Raw genomic sequence first — 16,158 nt, forward strand, 5'->3', positions numbered from 1 at the left:
CTTAACATTTAGAATTATCAACCATTGCTGCTTTTCCATAAACCATTTCATTCATGATTTCATCTGTAAGAAGTAAGATTATTGCCCCCACTCAGAGGGGGTCTTTGATAGTTAGCTGCCTGGTCCTTCTTGCTTGGATGCCCTGCAAATAAATGTCCTCCTTTCCCCAATGCAAAACCTCGATATGGTTGTTTGGCTTTACTGCGCTTAGGCCAGCAGAACCCAGTTAAGTCCACTAATAAGCTCTTGGTTTGTCTTTGAGATGGATTTCAGATTCAACATAGACTGACCCTATCACACTGCTAACTTGGCCAGTCAGTATTTGTCAATTAACATAGAGGCTTCATTCAAGAGATTTACTATGCTATAACTATTGGAACCCAGGGATGATTACAGGATTTTGTGGGGCCTGAACCTTATCTAGTAAAAACATAAATGATGAATACAAAAATTTCCAGGGGCCCTCCCAGGACCTTGGAAGGGCCTATGCAAGTGAGAAGCCCTGAAGCTTAGGCTCTCTTCAATTCATCATCGAGCAACCACAGCTGGGGCCTCTTCTTTTTGTTTTTTACAAACTTATGTAGTGCCGGGAAAATATTGTTTCAACTTACAAACACCACAAAATGGTGTCATACTGGTCATAAAATTACTGGCACCTTCCCTTGGCAATTTGCCTTTGGAAAGAAATGCAATGGGCCTATAGGTCACATGTGCCAAATATGACTCTGCAGTGTAGCTTTGTTTACCAGAAAGATCTGACCCCAAACAAAGGAGCCCAGCCCCTAACACACTTGGTGTGTTGAGACCCTTGTGCCGATCTCTGAAAGTAACTGTGACTTAGTTTGAAGGGTTCAGCTCTATTCTGTTTACATGAAATGAGTATTAATTTCCAGTATCAGCTGGCTCTGATTTTTTCATCACCATGAAGCAAATGCCTTTTTCTGTTGTTTAAGATGAACACAGAAACTCGAGATAAGCAAGTTAGTGTCTCCTCAAGTCTTTCTTACCCACCACCCATTCCTGCTTTGTCCTCCCCTGGTCACCCTGCTGTACAGATCCCCACATGACTCTCGTATGTTTTCCCATCAGCATCTGCTTCCTCCTTGAGGAATGAAAGTCCCTTGGGGACAAAGTCCTCATCTTGGTGTGTCTTTGAGATGGATTTTTTTACCCCCGGCGCTTAATAGAGTACCTGCCACAAATGGACATGGCACTCAGTGAATGTTTTTGAGTGAATTCATTAATTTTTATCAATTGTGATTCCAGTGCTTTCCTGGCATTTCCCACATAATTGTAGTGAAGCTGGCTAGATGATGATGATGATGATGATGATGATGATGATGATGATGATCTGAGGCTGCAGTGCAATAGTGCGATCTCGGCTACTGCAACCTCTGCCTCCTGGTTTCGAGTGATTCTCCTGCCTCAGCCTCCTGAGTAGCTAGGATTACAGGTGCCCAACACCATGCACAACTAATTTTTGTATTTTTAGTAGAGACAGGGTTTCACCATGTTGGTCAGGCTGGTCTTGAACCCGACCTCAGGTGATCCACCCACCTCAGCCTTCCAAAGTGCTGGAATTACAGGCATGAGCCACCGCTCCTGGCCACCAGATTTTTATGAGGGACTCCCAGTGTTATAAAGTGCTTAGTAAAGGTGGTGAGTTTAAGCCATTTGTATTGATGCTCCCTAAACCTGTTGGTGGAGGGACCTAATGAGCCTGTTCTCTGTTGTGAGGGCAAAAGAGAAACAGACCCTCAGTGTCCTTTTCCTAAGTTAGGCATCAGCAAATTAATGAGGACAGAGAGGAGCATCTGCAGAAACTGCTGCTCTAGTTTAGACACATCCTGAATGCCTCCCTCTACCTCAAAATGAACTGTGTGAAACTAGATTTCTGAACTACAAGAGAGGTGGAAAGTCTTTTCTAAAGTCAGATGTCGAGGAGAATCTTCACATTGAGTCTAAAGTCCCCTTCAGGCCATTGAATACACCCACTCTGATTTGCTGGGTATGTTCTACAGAGAAATCATAGAATTTTTGCACTTATGGTAGAAGAGTAGTCAAGAACGTATATGGGATTAAGATACAGTGATGTGGCCGGGCGCGGTGGCTCACACCTGTAATCCCAGCACTTTGGGAGGCCAAGGAGGGTGGATCACAAGGTCAGGAGATCGAGACCACGGAGAAACCCCATCTCTACTAAAAATACAAAAAATTAGCTGGGCGCGGTGGCTGGCGCCTGTAGTCCCAGCTACTAGGGAGGCTGAGGCAGGAGAATGGCGTGAACCCAGGAGGCGGAGCTTGCAGTGAGCCGAGATTGCGCCACTGCACTCCAGCCCGGTGGACAGAGCGAGACTCCGTCTCAAAAAAAAAAAAAGATACAGTGATGTATTTTCTTCACAAAAAAAATTTTTTTGCACGATAGCTTAACATAAAAAGCATCTTGGCTAGACATGGTGGCTCACACCTGTAACCCCAGCACTTTGGAAGGCTGAGGTGGGCGGATCACCTGAGATCACAGGAGTTCAAGACCAGCCTGGTGGGGAGGTTGGAGTGCAGTGGCACAATCTCGGCTCACTGCAACTTCCACCTCCCGGGTTCAATCATTCTTGTGCCTCGGACTCCCGATAGCTGGGATCACAGGCGCCTGCCACCACGACCTGCTAATTTTTGTATTTTTAGTAGAGACGGGGTTTCGCCATGTTGGCCAGGCTGGTCTCAAACTCCTGATCTCAAGTGATCGCCCCACCTCGGCCTCCCAAGGTACTGGGATTACAGGTGTGAGCCACCATGCCTGGCCCTACACTTTGGATTTAACTTTGATTCCTGCTCATATGCAGAGTTTCTAACTGCTTCAATGGCTGCAAACATTTAGCTGCAAGGAAGGAAGCTTAACACAAAGTCCTCCAGGGAGCAAAAAACTGCACCACCACACCCGGCTAATTTTCTTGTATTTTTAGTAGGGACGGGGTTTCACTATGTTGCCCAGGCTGGTGTTGAATTCCTGACCTCAGGTGATCTGCCCGCCTTGGCTCCCAAAGTTCTGGGATTACAGGCCTGAGCCCAGCAACAAGACTAATTTGAGGGTCACTTCTTTGAAGCCTTTTCTTGCCCATGCTGTAGGTCAGAACTAGGACAAGCAGAGCAGGTCATATATAAGCTATGTAAGTCTCTTGGCCTCTTTGTACCTTAGTTTCCCCATTTGAGAAAAATGAATGGATCTTAAGACATACTTTTCAGAGTTCATAATATGCTTATACAGAGCTAACCAATAATTGTATGAGTTTTTATACATAAATAGTTCTTTACATGTATTCATCTTCTATTTCACTTACAACTTGTGTAAAAACTGCATTCCGTGCCAGGCCTGAAATGTTCCAAAGCTCAGTTCTGTGAGTAAATTGCAACCAAGATTTCTAAAAGAAAAAAGAAAAAAAAACACACACATAAGCCAAAGGAAAAAAAAAATCATTTCAGAACATTTACCCTTTGCCATGATTCTAATTTATATAAGATGGAACATAACCTCAATCCTTCCTGTATGCACTAAGGAAATCTCACTGTGGAAGATTCTGGCTTATGATTTATACTTTAACATTGCACAATGCACATGTGGTGCATTAGCTACAAAGCAGTGAACGCTCAGTAAATACCTGTGTGAAGTGATCTTTAGTTCTCTAGAACAGGATTTCACAACTTCAGTGCCATTGACATTTTGGACTCTATAACTCTTTGCCACGGGGGTTTGTTTTATACCTTAGAGGATGTTAAGCAGCATCTCTGGCCTTTGCCCACCAGATGCCAGGAGCACACCCACAGTTTTGTCAACCAAAACTGTCTCCAGACATTACCAAATGCCACCTGAGTAGAAAATCACATCAGCTGAGAACCACTGCTCTCTGATGATTCACTAAGATCTGTGCAATAATTCTCACACTAATCCTTGCTAGAGACAAAAGGGATTTGCTCTATAATTTTAGTAGCTTTCTACTGGTAAAACTTTAATCATATTTCAAAATGAATAGCAAAGAGGTTTATAATTAAGTTTTATAAAAATTCCAAATGTAACAAACTTTTATTTGTAACTTACATAAACTGCAAAAATGGTAGTGGTTCAAATGTACGTCTTTCAATAGACTGTATTTTATTACAGGATGAATCTCTAGGAAAAGTAAAAGGAAAATATCACCTTGATTAGTTATTAAATGTTGATTAGTATGAATAACAGCAATAGCGTAGAATAATACTGAATACACATATTTCATCTCAACTCTAAACGTCTGGACTTGTATTTGAACTTTCCAGAGCCCCTAACCCTGCCCATACCTCTCCTAGAGTCTCACATTCATGGTTTTAATAAATATACAACTTAATCGATTTTGGAACTAATTTTTCCTGAGAGCAGTAGACTTGATTAGATGCCCTTTTGTAGTCTCATCAAATCCTAGATTATGAGCTCAAAGTTTTTATCTCTATATATAATTTCTAATATTAAAAAAAATAGTCGGGCCGGGCGTGCTGGCTCACGTCTGTAATCCCAGCACATTGGGAGGTCAAGGCTGGCGGATCCTGAGGTCAGGAGATTGAGACCATCCTGGCTAACATGGTGAAACCCCATCTCTACTAAAAAATACAAAAAATCAGCTGGGTCTGATGGCGGGCGCCTGTAGTCCCAGCTGCTCGGGAGGCTGAGGCAGGAGAAAGGCGTGAACCCGGGAGGTGGAGCTTGCAGTGAGCTGAGACTGCACCACTGCACTCCAGCCTGGGCAGCAGAGCAAGATTCCATATCAAAAAAAAAAATAGCCTCACATTTATACACCTTCCTAGTTTAGGTCTGTTTTCCTAAGCCAGTTCAATATCAGAAGAAATAAAAGACATACTTTCACATCATTTGAAAGGAAATTACCCCTTTACCTAATACATAACTTTGAACTAATTCAAATCATATTAATAGAATTAATTTCTATCATAATAGAAATTCATTTTTGGTTTTATATTGCTTTAATATTTCATGAAAGCAATTTCTTCAGTTACACAGCGATGGGACTGGTCCCTCCCTCTTTACCTGGATGGTGTAAGGTTGTCTGGCTGATGTCTCCATCTCTAGTCTCTCCCTTCCTAAACTATCCTGCACACAGTCATCAGATAAACTCTCCACAAGTGGTTTGCAAAGACCAGCATTTCCTGGGAAATTATTGAAGACGCAAATTCTTGGTCCCACTCTAGACCAACTGAATCAGTAACTATGAGGGTGGAGTCCAGAACTGAGTTCTAATATGCCCTCTCAGGGACTGTGATGTAGATCTATCTACAGCACTGCTGCGGTAACACGGTTCTCCATGATGGCTCCTTAGCTTGGCTTTCAAAGCCCTAGAAGATCTGACTCCAATTTCCTACTCTCCCTCCTTGTACTCTACAGGTACTCATGGCACTCCTCGAACACGTTCCTGTGTTTTGCCCTTCTCCCATTTTCCCTTTGCAAGTTTAGATTATTTTCCCCAAGATGTCTGTCCGATGTTACACAATGGCCCTTCAAAATCCTATTCAAATGGCATTGTTCTAGTAACATCCTCCTGGGTCCAGATTGAAGGCATTTTCTCCTCTTCTATGCTCCAGAAATAATGTATCCCTCCTAGTGCCTACATCCATTTCTTCTTTTTAATGTAGTTAGTTTTTATCCCATTTCTTCCGAGCATAAACTTCTTGCAAGCATGGACTAGGTCTTGCTCATCAGCATTGCCCACCATGTTTAAAACTGACACATGGAAATAAAGCAAATTCAAATATTTGTAAAATAAATGAATAGGTGGGGGAGTAGAAGGAAAATGACTATTTTAAAGGAATGTAGTTTTATTATTTCATGGCCTCTGTAGCACTTTGGCATCCACTTGAAGGTCTTTACACCCACTTTCCTTAAGCCTTCTACATTTGAAAGAATCTGCACAAAGAGCATCACTAATGAGCTTAACAAGGATTAATGACATACACACCTCTATGGACAAAGGATAAGAATCAAGCTTTCATAGCAATGAACATAGTATCTTCTTGTCTCTAAACAGACAGAAATACTATGCGGGTATCCCTTTCTTGGTAACATGGCTGGGGAGATAGTTATTTTGTAATTAGTGAAGAGTCAGGAGCATTTCTGGTATGCTTCTTAGTGTTAAGCATTTCTAGCTCTACCACTTAACCACCATTTTAAACGTCTGTTTTCATATAACAAGTCCGGAAATGAAATCCTTAATACCAGTCTATTCTCTTGGAAGCTTAATATTCTTGACAATATTATTTATATAATTCAGCTGATTTTTAATATTTAAATATTAATTTAATTACCATTAAATTACCAAAAAATTTTGGATTAATGATGTTCAAATGAATGTAGATGGTCTATGTCTTCTCCTTTAGGCAACGATCTGAAGTTAACTTTAATTCCTTTCATCCTACTAAACCAACTTTTTCAAATCTTTTTTTTGTGAAGGTCAGACAGTAAATATTTTAGGCTTTGTGGGCCACATATGATCTCTCTCACATATTTCTCCTTGTTTCTTTTCTTTTTCTTTCACAGTCTTTAAAAAATGCAAAAATCTTAACTTACTGGGCTATTTAAAAATAGACCATACATTAGATTTTATTGGTTGTAGACTGAATAGAAGAAGATGGTGTGTGAACACTTATAAAACAAGGTTCATACGGGTGTCAGTCACTGCTCAGATCTTCTTACCATGTGAAATTTTTTTCTGTGTTTCATCTATGTAATTAAAAAACTGAAAATGCATAGGAGGTAGCTAATGCTAGAGATGGGCTGAGACCCTATACAAACTTAACAGAATTGCAGAATTTTGTTGCTGGAAGAAATCTTAGAGATTATCTAATTTGAACCCCTTGTTTTACAGATGATATGACTAAAAACTCATAAATGTGATTAACTTACAAATACTGGAGGGATAGCAGGCCTTCAAATGAATCCTTATGTAATTCAGTCAAATAATTTTCATTGAGAATTCTGGAAAATGAACAAGTTATTTCTAGATTAAAATGCAAAGTACAACTATTTGCCGCACAAGACTATGTCCTGCATGTGGGAGAAAGCAGGGTCATGGTTATTTCAAGACGGTGGTATCTGCTCTGCTTTCATTCAAACCTTTTCTTACATTTTCCTTTTTGTGTCCATCTCTGTCCGCCACCACCACCACACACACACACACACACACACACAAGCACACCTCTACCCACTCTTTTCACCAAACTGTATATTTCATGCCTCCTCTCTAGATCACAAAGTCCCTGTTAGAATCCAACTCTGGGTGGCACCAAGATCAGCAGAACCTCCATTTCCTCTTTTCCCAAACCTTATTATGAAAGCCCCACATGGAACCATGTCAGGGCTGCAAGTGAAGCCATTCAACCTTTTCCCCCATCAAAAAAATGTCAGAACTACAATGTGCATAAAGTGCACAGGTCATCAATGTTCATATTTAATTTTAACTTAATTTAATTTCTGAGACAGGGTCTCTCTCACTCTGCTCCCAGACTGGTCTCAGACTCCTGGCTCAAGTGATCCTCCTGTCTCTGCCTCTCAAAGTGTTGTCACTGCAGATATAAGCCACCTCACCTGGCCAAATATTCAGTTTAATAATTATAAAGCAAATGTCCATGTAATTATCATTACAAAAGATCATTGCTAGCATCCCAGAAGCCCCAGCATGCACCTTCCCATCATATCCCTCTATCTAACCCTAAAAGGTAACCACTATCCTGACCTTTGTAATAATTTTCTTTTTTTAAAATGTAGTTCTGGCCTGGCATGGTGGCTCACACCTGTAATCCCAGCACTTTGGGAGGCCGAGGTCGGCGGATCACCTGAGGTCAGGAGTTTGACACCAGCCTGGCCAACACGGTGAAACCCTGTCTCTACTAATACAAAAATTAGCTGGACATGATGGTGGGCACCGGTAATTCCAGCTACCTGGAAGGCTGAGACAGGAGAATCGCCTGAACCCAGGAGGTGGAGGTTGCAGTGAGCCAAGATCGCGCCATTGCACTCCATCCTGGGCAACATGAACAAAATTCCATCTGAAAAAATAAAGCAATTCTCCTGCCTCAGCTTCCCAAGTAGATGGGATTACAGGCACCGACCACCACGCCTGGCTAATTTTTGTATTTTTAGTAGAGACGGGGTTTTGCCCTATAGGCCAGGCTGGTCTCAAACTCCTGACCTCAGGTGATCTGCCGACTTCGGCCTCCCAAGGTGCTGGGATTACAGGCATGACCCACCGTGCCTAGCATGTGTTTTATTTTTAATTTAGAACTCATGCATGACTTGTCTATATACGTTGAACTAATGATGCGGCACACAAACTGTTGTGAAAAATGCCAGTTACCTCGAATGTAAGCATTTTTTCCAAAATCGTTTGTATCTAAACCAATTCTATCTACAAATCAGTGAGAAAATGATGAAACGATTCAGAAGGAAAATGAACAGGCCAGAAAACTCAGAGAAGAAACACAAATGTTCAATAAACATATAAAGATATTTAATTAAATTCATGAGTAATCAGAAAAATTCAAATTTAGATGGAATCCCTTTTATTCATCCATAATTTCAACAACAAGTTGGAGAATACCCAGTGGTGAAAGGTATGAGGACATGAATGCTGTCATCTTCTGCTGACAATAGAGTAAGTTGGGACATTTTTGAGGGCAATTAAAATTTTATATCTACATAGTCTTCACCCTAACAATTCCATTTCTAGATATCTCTTCTACAGGAATACTTGCCCATGTTCACAAAGAAGCATGTACAGGGATTTCATTTCAGCAATGTATGTAAAAATAAAACTAAACATTCATCAATGGGGGAATTATTAAATAAACTATGATGCATCTAGACTATGGATGATGCAGGAGTTTAAATGAATGGTGTGACCCTCTGAGTACTGGGAAGGAAACAAATCTAAGGCATGTCACGAAGTGAAAGAATCAAGTTGCAAGATGTTACCACTTATGTAAAAAAAAATGTTTTTTAACCACACAACAAATCTATTTTGCTTTATGTAAATATGTATGTAGGCAAATGGGAAAAAGTCTGGAAGGATGTACACTAAATGCAGAGTAGCATTACCTCAGGGATGAGGGAGTAGGGCACAAGGAGGGTTTTTGTTATACCTGTTACTACATTTTTATACATTAAAAATAGAATCATGGACCAGGGGTGGTGGCTCATGCCTGTAATATGAGCACTTTAAGAGGTCAAGGTGGAAGGATCTCTTGAGCCCAGGAGTTCAAGATCAGACTAAGCAACATAGGAAGACCCTGTCTCTACAAAAAAAACAAAATTAGGTGGACGTGGTGGCATGCACCTGTGGTCCCAGCTACTTGGGAGGCTGAGGTGGAAGGATCACTTGTGCCTAGGAGGTGAAGGCTGCAGTGAGATGTGATTGTACCACTGCACTCCAGCCTGGGGGACAAATTAAGACCCTGTCTCTGAAAAAAAAAAAGGACAAAAAGGAATATAACCATGTATTACTTGTGTGATAAAAAATAAATTTAAATTGCCTCTTACTTTAAAGAGAGCCTACCAAATTTAATTTTTAAATAACCGTAGGATTGCCATCAACAGTGGCTGACTTCGGGTATGAAGGAGAAATTTCTCAGACCTCAAAATTCTGGACCAAGAAGGCTGTTACAATGCAGTTAGTTTTTTGTCATACTTGGAGAGAATATACTCACAGTTTCTCGGTCCAGATGTATGCTTTCCATACATTTCCATCAATGTACGAAATATAGTTTCCTTGGAAATTTCTGTGAAGAAACACAGTTTATATCCTTGAATAGGTAGGACAAGAATGAACAGGATAAATAAAAGAATCATGGCAACCTTGTTGGGGATATTCAGTCACAGAAAATAACACCCGCTTTCTTATTTCCAGAGCTATCAGCTTCCCAGTTTGCACAATTCATCAAGAAACAATGCGGGGCCACTGGCACAAATGATAAGGCATCTCCCAGAAGCTTAACTTCCTATCCATCCCATCTCTTGGACAGACAGTGCCAGTTAAATTACTTTGAATGTAAGTATTTTATCCAAAGCACTTATGTGTCTAAACAAACTACTACAAATCAACACAAAAATGGTAAATAATTCAACAGAAAAAATGGGCAAAAGCTTATGTTATCAGTAAATAAGCAGAAAGAAACCCTATGCCAGGTAGCACCAAAGCTTTGCCCTCTGCTGAAACATCCTAGGCTTTTTCTTTCCACTCTTATGACAAGGGATCTGATCTGGCCCCTTCACACTTCACTCCTACGTTTTGCGAGACCTTTCTATTCTGTCTCCCTGAGTTAAGCTTTTCCTTTTGGGCACTCTACATATGGATTCTAAAATAATCCTATGCATGTCTACACTTGAACATAAAGCAAAAAACAAAATAAAATAATCCTCCTGTTTTAATGATTTAATCTCTCTTGCTTGGAAACTTTCAATGGCTTTCCATACCTCACTGTGTAACTTTCAAACTCCTATACCTGATAGTCAAGGTTTTACATAATCATATCTTCACTGCTCCCTCACCTAATTCTTTGCAGCCAGATTGGTCTACTAAATTCCAAGCACGCCTGTAGCCATGCCTTTGCCTAGACTGTACTCTTATTTTTTTTCTATTTAACAAACTATAGTTATTCTTTAAGATCCAAGTAAAATTTTAGCTTATCCATGTAGCTTTCCCTGATCTCCACACCTCAAGGATCACAGATTCTGGCAAATTCTAGCACCTATGGTCTGCATTATCTTTTAGTACTTCATTATATATACCTCCCTTTTTATGCCTATTCTCTTTCTTCCCTCCTATCATTTTCATGTTCTGGAGATAGTAACATACTTGATCCTGAGTTTGACACAAAACGAGTGCTACATATAGAAAGCTAGGGACAACGATGAGTTCTGCACAAAACTAAAGGACTCTCGAGTAATCATGTTAACAGCAAACACTCCTACATAGGCTAGGCACTGGTGAAGTGTTTCATATATTCACTCACCTAAATTTCACAACAATCCTATGAAATGGTAACTGGCATAATCCCCAGTTGAAAGGTGAGGAAATTGAGTCACAGAGCAGAATAACTTGCTCTGGGTCACCAAGGTAATAAACAGACCTGGGTTCAACCCCAGGCAGCCTGGCTCTGGAATCAACTCTTAACTACTTAGAGCCTCATCACTGAGATCGGGAGAGGGACAGGACGCTGTAAAGAGGGTGAAACAAAAATGGGAGGAGAGCAGTGGTTAAGCAATGATATGATGGAGCTAAATAAAAATGGATGAGAAAACAAGTAAAAGGCTAGAGTAGAAGTACAAGACTGGAGAAGGGGCCTAACATTAAAGGAGAATGAGGAGAAAGAATTGACAAGCAAAGGTGAACGCAGAAAGTCAGTTGTCAGTATGGCTTGGGGAGATAAAGAAAGCCCAGGAAGGCCTCCAGGAAAAGGCTGCCACATCAGGCAGGACACAGAGGACAATTGGGGAAAGGTGATCCTTACAAGATGGTGAAGGTGCCATTGTAGGTGTTGGGCTCTGGCACAGGAACTTGGCGGAGCCTCTGCTTTGGGCTGAGATCAATACATGACAGCATCTCATCTCCACAGGTACAGAGCTCACATATGTTGGTGCTTGTGGAGGCCTTCTGTTCCTCTGATGCAGTTAAAGTCTTATTTGGGGCGTGACTTTCAGACTGAACCAATGAATCTTGAGTAGGTTCTAGTTCAGTACTTGGACTTCTGACTTCAGTCAGTTTTCGATGCAGAGTCTGAACCTGGTCTGGATGTGGAAGTGTCACCTTACGATGCTTTGGAGGAACTACAGTCAGCCTCAGGGGTGTACAATGTCCAACCTCCATAGGGGGTTCTGAAGTGATGGTAAGTCCCAGGTCCAAAGGTTGAAATGTGGCTTGAGTCAGGTGTGAATGCTGAGTCTGACCTTTGTCTGAAGGTGAAAGTGTCACCTCAGGGTGTTCTGGAGGAGGAGCTGTGGTCGTCAGGGCTGTAGAAGGTTCAACTCTGTCGTGGATTCTGGAGTGTTGGTAAGCCCCAGGTCCAAAGGTGGAACTGTGGCTTGAGTCAGGTGTGAATACTGAGTCTGAACCTGGTCTGGATGTGAAAGTGTCACCTTAGGATGCTCTGGAGGAGCTATAGTCTTCTTCAGGGCTGTAGAAGGTACAACCTCCATAGTGGGTTCTGGAGTGATGGTAAGTCCCAGGTCCAAAGGTTGAACTGTGACGCTGGGTGACATTGGATGCTGAGCTTCATCCTGACCTGGTGTTGGAATTGCTACCTCTTGATATACTCGAAGTTGGGGTACAACTTTCTTAGGAGGCTGAGTTGGGGTCTCCTGCACGGTTGGAGAAAGTTCAACCTCTGTTGTGGATTCTGGAGTGCTGGTAAACCCCAGGTCCAAAGGTTGAACTGTGGCTTGAGTCAGGTGTGAATGATGAGTCCGAACCTGGTCTGGATGTGGAAGTGTCACCTTAAGTTGCTTTGGAAGAACGAAAGTCTTCAGAGATACAGAATGTCCAACCTCCATAGTGGGTTCTGGAGTGACGGTAAGCCCCAGGTCCAAAGGTTGAACTGTGGCTTGATTCAGGTTTGACTGCTCTGGAAGTTGAGCTACAACTACGTTAGGGAGCTCTGGAGTCTGAGCTGGGGCCTCCTGCTGGGTTAGAGAAGACTCACCCTCCTCAGCAGTCTGTGGATGCTCAGCTGCAGCCTCCTGCTGGGTTGGAGAGGGGTTCTCATTATTAACAGGTTCCGGAGATTGAACTGAAGTCTCCTGTTGAATTGCTAAAGGTCCAGCCTCTTCCAGTGACTCTGGAGGCAGAGGTAGGCCCCCGTGCTGGATGGCGGGAGATTCTACATCATTACCTGGCCCTGAGAGCTGAGCTGTAGCCTCCTGGGGGATTGGAGAAGTTCCCACCTCTGCACTAGGCTCTGTTACTAAGGTGAGCTGCACATCTGGAGGCTTAACAGAGACATTGGGCAAATCTGAATGCTGAGTTTCATGGTGACCTGGAGGTGAAACTGTGACTTCATGATGTTCTGGAGGCTGAGCTGGGGCCTCCTGCTGGGTTGGAGAAGATTCAGCCTCCCCAGAAGACTCAGAAGGCTGAGCTGGCTGATCCTGCTCACTGAGGGAAAGTTCAGGCTCTACAGGAGGACCTGGAGGCTCAGGTAGGGCCTCCTCTTGGATAGCAGAAGGTTCCATCTCTTCTGGAGGCTGAGCTGGGGTCCTGCTGCGTGTGAGAAGATTCAACCTCAGAAGACTCAGAAGGCTGAGCTGGCTGCTCCTGCTCACTGATGGAAAGTTTGTGCTCTATAGGAGGACCTGGAGGCTCAGTTGGGGCCTCCTGTTGGGTTACAGAAGGTTCCACCTCCTCTGGAAATTGAATTGGGGCCTCCTGCTGGGCTTGGGAAGATTCTGTCTCTCTGATAGGCTTGGAAGTTATGGTAACCTCCACATCTGCAGGTTTAACTATAATGGTGGGCAAGTTATAACGATCCTCACCTGGAGGCTGAACTGTCGCCTCACGATTCGGTAGAGTTAGACTCTCCATAGAGGATGCTGGCGGCAGAGCTGGGGCCTCCTGCTGGGTTGAAGAAGGTTCTTCCTCCTCAGGGAGCTGTGGAAGCTGCGCTGGGGCTTCTTGCCAGAGTGAAGAGGACTGGATGTCTTCAAGCAGCTCTGGATTTTGAGTTTCAGGCTCTAGATGTAATTGAGAAAGTCCAACTTGCTCAGGGGGCCCTGGAGGCTCATCTGAGTTCACCTGGAGTTCTGGAGGCAGGCTGCCGGGATACAGTGTGTCCATACTCGAATATTCATCCCGCAAAGTCTGTTTCTGACGCTGAGGTTTGGATAATCGGTGTGGAATTCCAACAATCTCAGCAAGGCTCCAATGCTGAGCTAGATCTTTCTTCAGGTTCTTGGGCGAAACAATAAATGTGGTTGGTTTTAAAATCTTACTGTTTAGCGGAACAAGTATTTCATCTGCCTGATGACCTGCAGCCTGATCTAGATCTGCAGTTGGAACCTTACTTTTGAGGCGAGGAAGCTGAACTGGAGTCTGGTTCTCATCCCGGTCCAGCAGTGGGACCACCTCTGGGAGCCTTTCTTGCGGAGTCAACTTGTTATTTAAATCCTCATGTGCAGCCAAGAACTGCTCTGGCCCCAGGGGCAGCTCTTCAGCTGAATCCATGTCCAAGAATGGAACCAAATTTTCAGTCGATTCCCGGGGTGGGGCTGACATCTGCGAGGGAGCAGAGGGCCCCAGGTAATCAAAGTCCCCCGGGTCTGCCGGAGGAGTGGGCGCATGGGGAGATTCCCATGGGAGATGGGAGGAGCGCGAAGACCGGGGCTCAGGCGGCCCCAGGGGGTTAGAGGTCAGCTGGAACGGCTCCTTCACCCACTCCAGAGGCTGAGCCTCCTTGACTAGTAGACACAATAGTTGCCACGTGAGAAGGGGCCATGGGCCCCAGAAACGCAGCTGGGACATGATAAAGGCTGGCGCCGCGCACTGAGCGGGAGCCATTCTGGCAGCCCTGAGAGGCTCCTGCCCCTTATAAGCGTGCGCCCCACCCTGTGTTTATGACACCTTTATTTATGCCACAGATCTGTTCCATGTCACCAGGGCACTCATGTCACAATCCCGCCCAAGCAACCTTCCCACCCCACCCGGATGGAACACCCCCTCCCCTCCCCTTAGTGAGGAAGGATTTGGTCCATAGACCCAGGTGGTCCCAGGACTCCAGCAGCCTGTGGTGGTGTGGTGTGGTGGGGTGGGGGTGCGGCAGAGCTTCCCAAGGAAGTCACAGGACCTCGCCTCTGGACATTCAGAAGTGCTAGTCCAGTTCTGGTAGCCTGAATTCTTCCTCCTTCAAGGTGAAATTCGAGAATACTCTTCCTTCCAGGGAGAGCAACTGAGATGCAAAATGGGCGCCAGTTAGGGTGGCAGGCACCACGCACATTACAGTCATTTAGGCTGAACTGTCATCCTGCCTTGACTCAACACAGCCATTACCCTAGAAGTTACAGCGCCACCCTTCAGAGATCTACCCTGTGTGCACACATGGAGAAGAGGCTTAGGTTGTTAAAGTCAACATGTTAGATAATTTCCTGAGCCGGGCGCGGTGGCTCAAGCCTGTAATCCCAGCACTTTGGGAGGCTGAGACGGGCGGATCACGAGGTCAGGAGATCGAGACCATCCTGGCTAACACGGTGAAACCCCGTCTCTACTAAAAATACAAAAACCTAGCTGGGCGAGGTGGCGGCGCCTGTAGTCCCAGCTACTCGGGAGGCTGAGGCAGGAGAATGGCGTGAACCCGGGAGGTGGAGCTTGCAGTGAGCTGAAATCTGGCCACTGCACTCCAGGCTGGGTGACAGAGCGAGACTCCGTCTCAAAAAAAAAAAAAAAATTTTCCTGAAATGCGACTGTAACTAGAACACAGCTGACTTCCCCCACAGCCATTCTTACCTATTTTATTACTGTCTGGCACAATTACCAGCATGTAAACTCCAAGATGTTTCATCTTATTCCAGTGCCTAGCATAGGCATAGGGTGCATAGTGATGGTTTTAAAATGGAAGGAAGGCCGTGCACAGTGGCTCACACCCGTAATCCCAGAACTCTGGGAGGCCAAGGTGAGTGGATCACTGGGGTCAGAAGTTCGAGACCAGACTGACTAACATGGTAAAACTCCATCTGTACTAAAAATACAAAATTAGCCAGGTGTGGTAGTGCATACCTGTAATCTCAGCTACTCGGGAGGCTGAAGCAGGACAACCACTTGAACCTGGGAGGCAGAGGTTGCAGTGAGCCGAGATCGCAACATTGCATTCCAGCCTGGGCAACAGGAGAGAAACTCTGTCTCAAAAAAAATAAACTAAAATTGAAGAGATTCCAAGATTCGCGTCATTTAGGGATGGATCTATTGTTATAATCAGATTCCTGAAATCAGTGCTGACTTCCTCTAATATTTCACAGGAAGCTAGACTTCTTAAAGCTTGAAGCTTCCTTGGTGGGTTTTATTTAAATTGAATTAAAATCATTATTTTACAGGGAAAACCTTCAAAACACTTTGCAACTTTGGGGTGAAAGTTAACTAAAACACTGTAGCC

At 43.8% G+C, this 16,158-nt stretch overlaps 2 protein-coding genes across 9 annotated transcripts in view; one reads left to right on the forward strand and one right to left on the reverse strand.

Annotated features, from left to right (window-relative positions):
* LOC117067478 (leucine-rich repeat-containing protein 37A3-like) overlaps positions 1-14,702 on the reverse strand; it is a 50,389-nt gene extending 35,687 nt beyond the window's left edge. Inside the window, 9 exon segments of the mRNA XM_033184126.1 lie at positions 3,336-3,416; positions 4,091-4,162; positions 6,935-7,006; positions 9,733-9,804; positions 11,536-12,049; positions 12,052-12,481; positions 12,644-13,132; positions 13,302-14,003; positions 14,142-14,702. Of these exon segments, the coding sequence (XP_033040017.1) occupies positions 3,336-3,416; positions 4,091-4,162; positions 6,935-7,006; positions 9,733-9,804; positions 11,536-12,049; positions 12,052-12,481; positions 12,644-13,132; positions 13,302-14,003; positions 14,142-14,573 (2,864 nt within the window). The 5' untranslated portion in view covers positions 14,574-14,702.
* Positions 1-16,158, forward strand: part of CDC27 (cell division cycle 27) — a 506,999-nt gene that overhangs the window by 349,192 nt on the left and 141,649 nt on the right. The gene's annotated exons all lie outside the window — the stretch shown is intronic.

The sequence above is a fragment of the Trachypithecus francoisi genome, unplaced genomic scaffold, assembly GCF_009764315.1.
Source record: "Trachypithecus francoisi isolate TF-2019V2 unplaced genomic scaffold, Tfra_2.0 Lachesis_group20, whole genome shotgun sequence".
Classification (NCBI taxonomy): Eukaryota; Metazoa; Chordata; class Mammalia; order Primates; family Cercopithecidae; genus Trachypithecus; species Trachypithecus francoisi.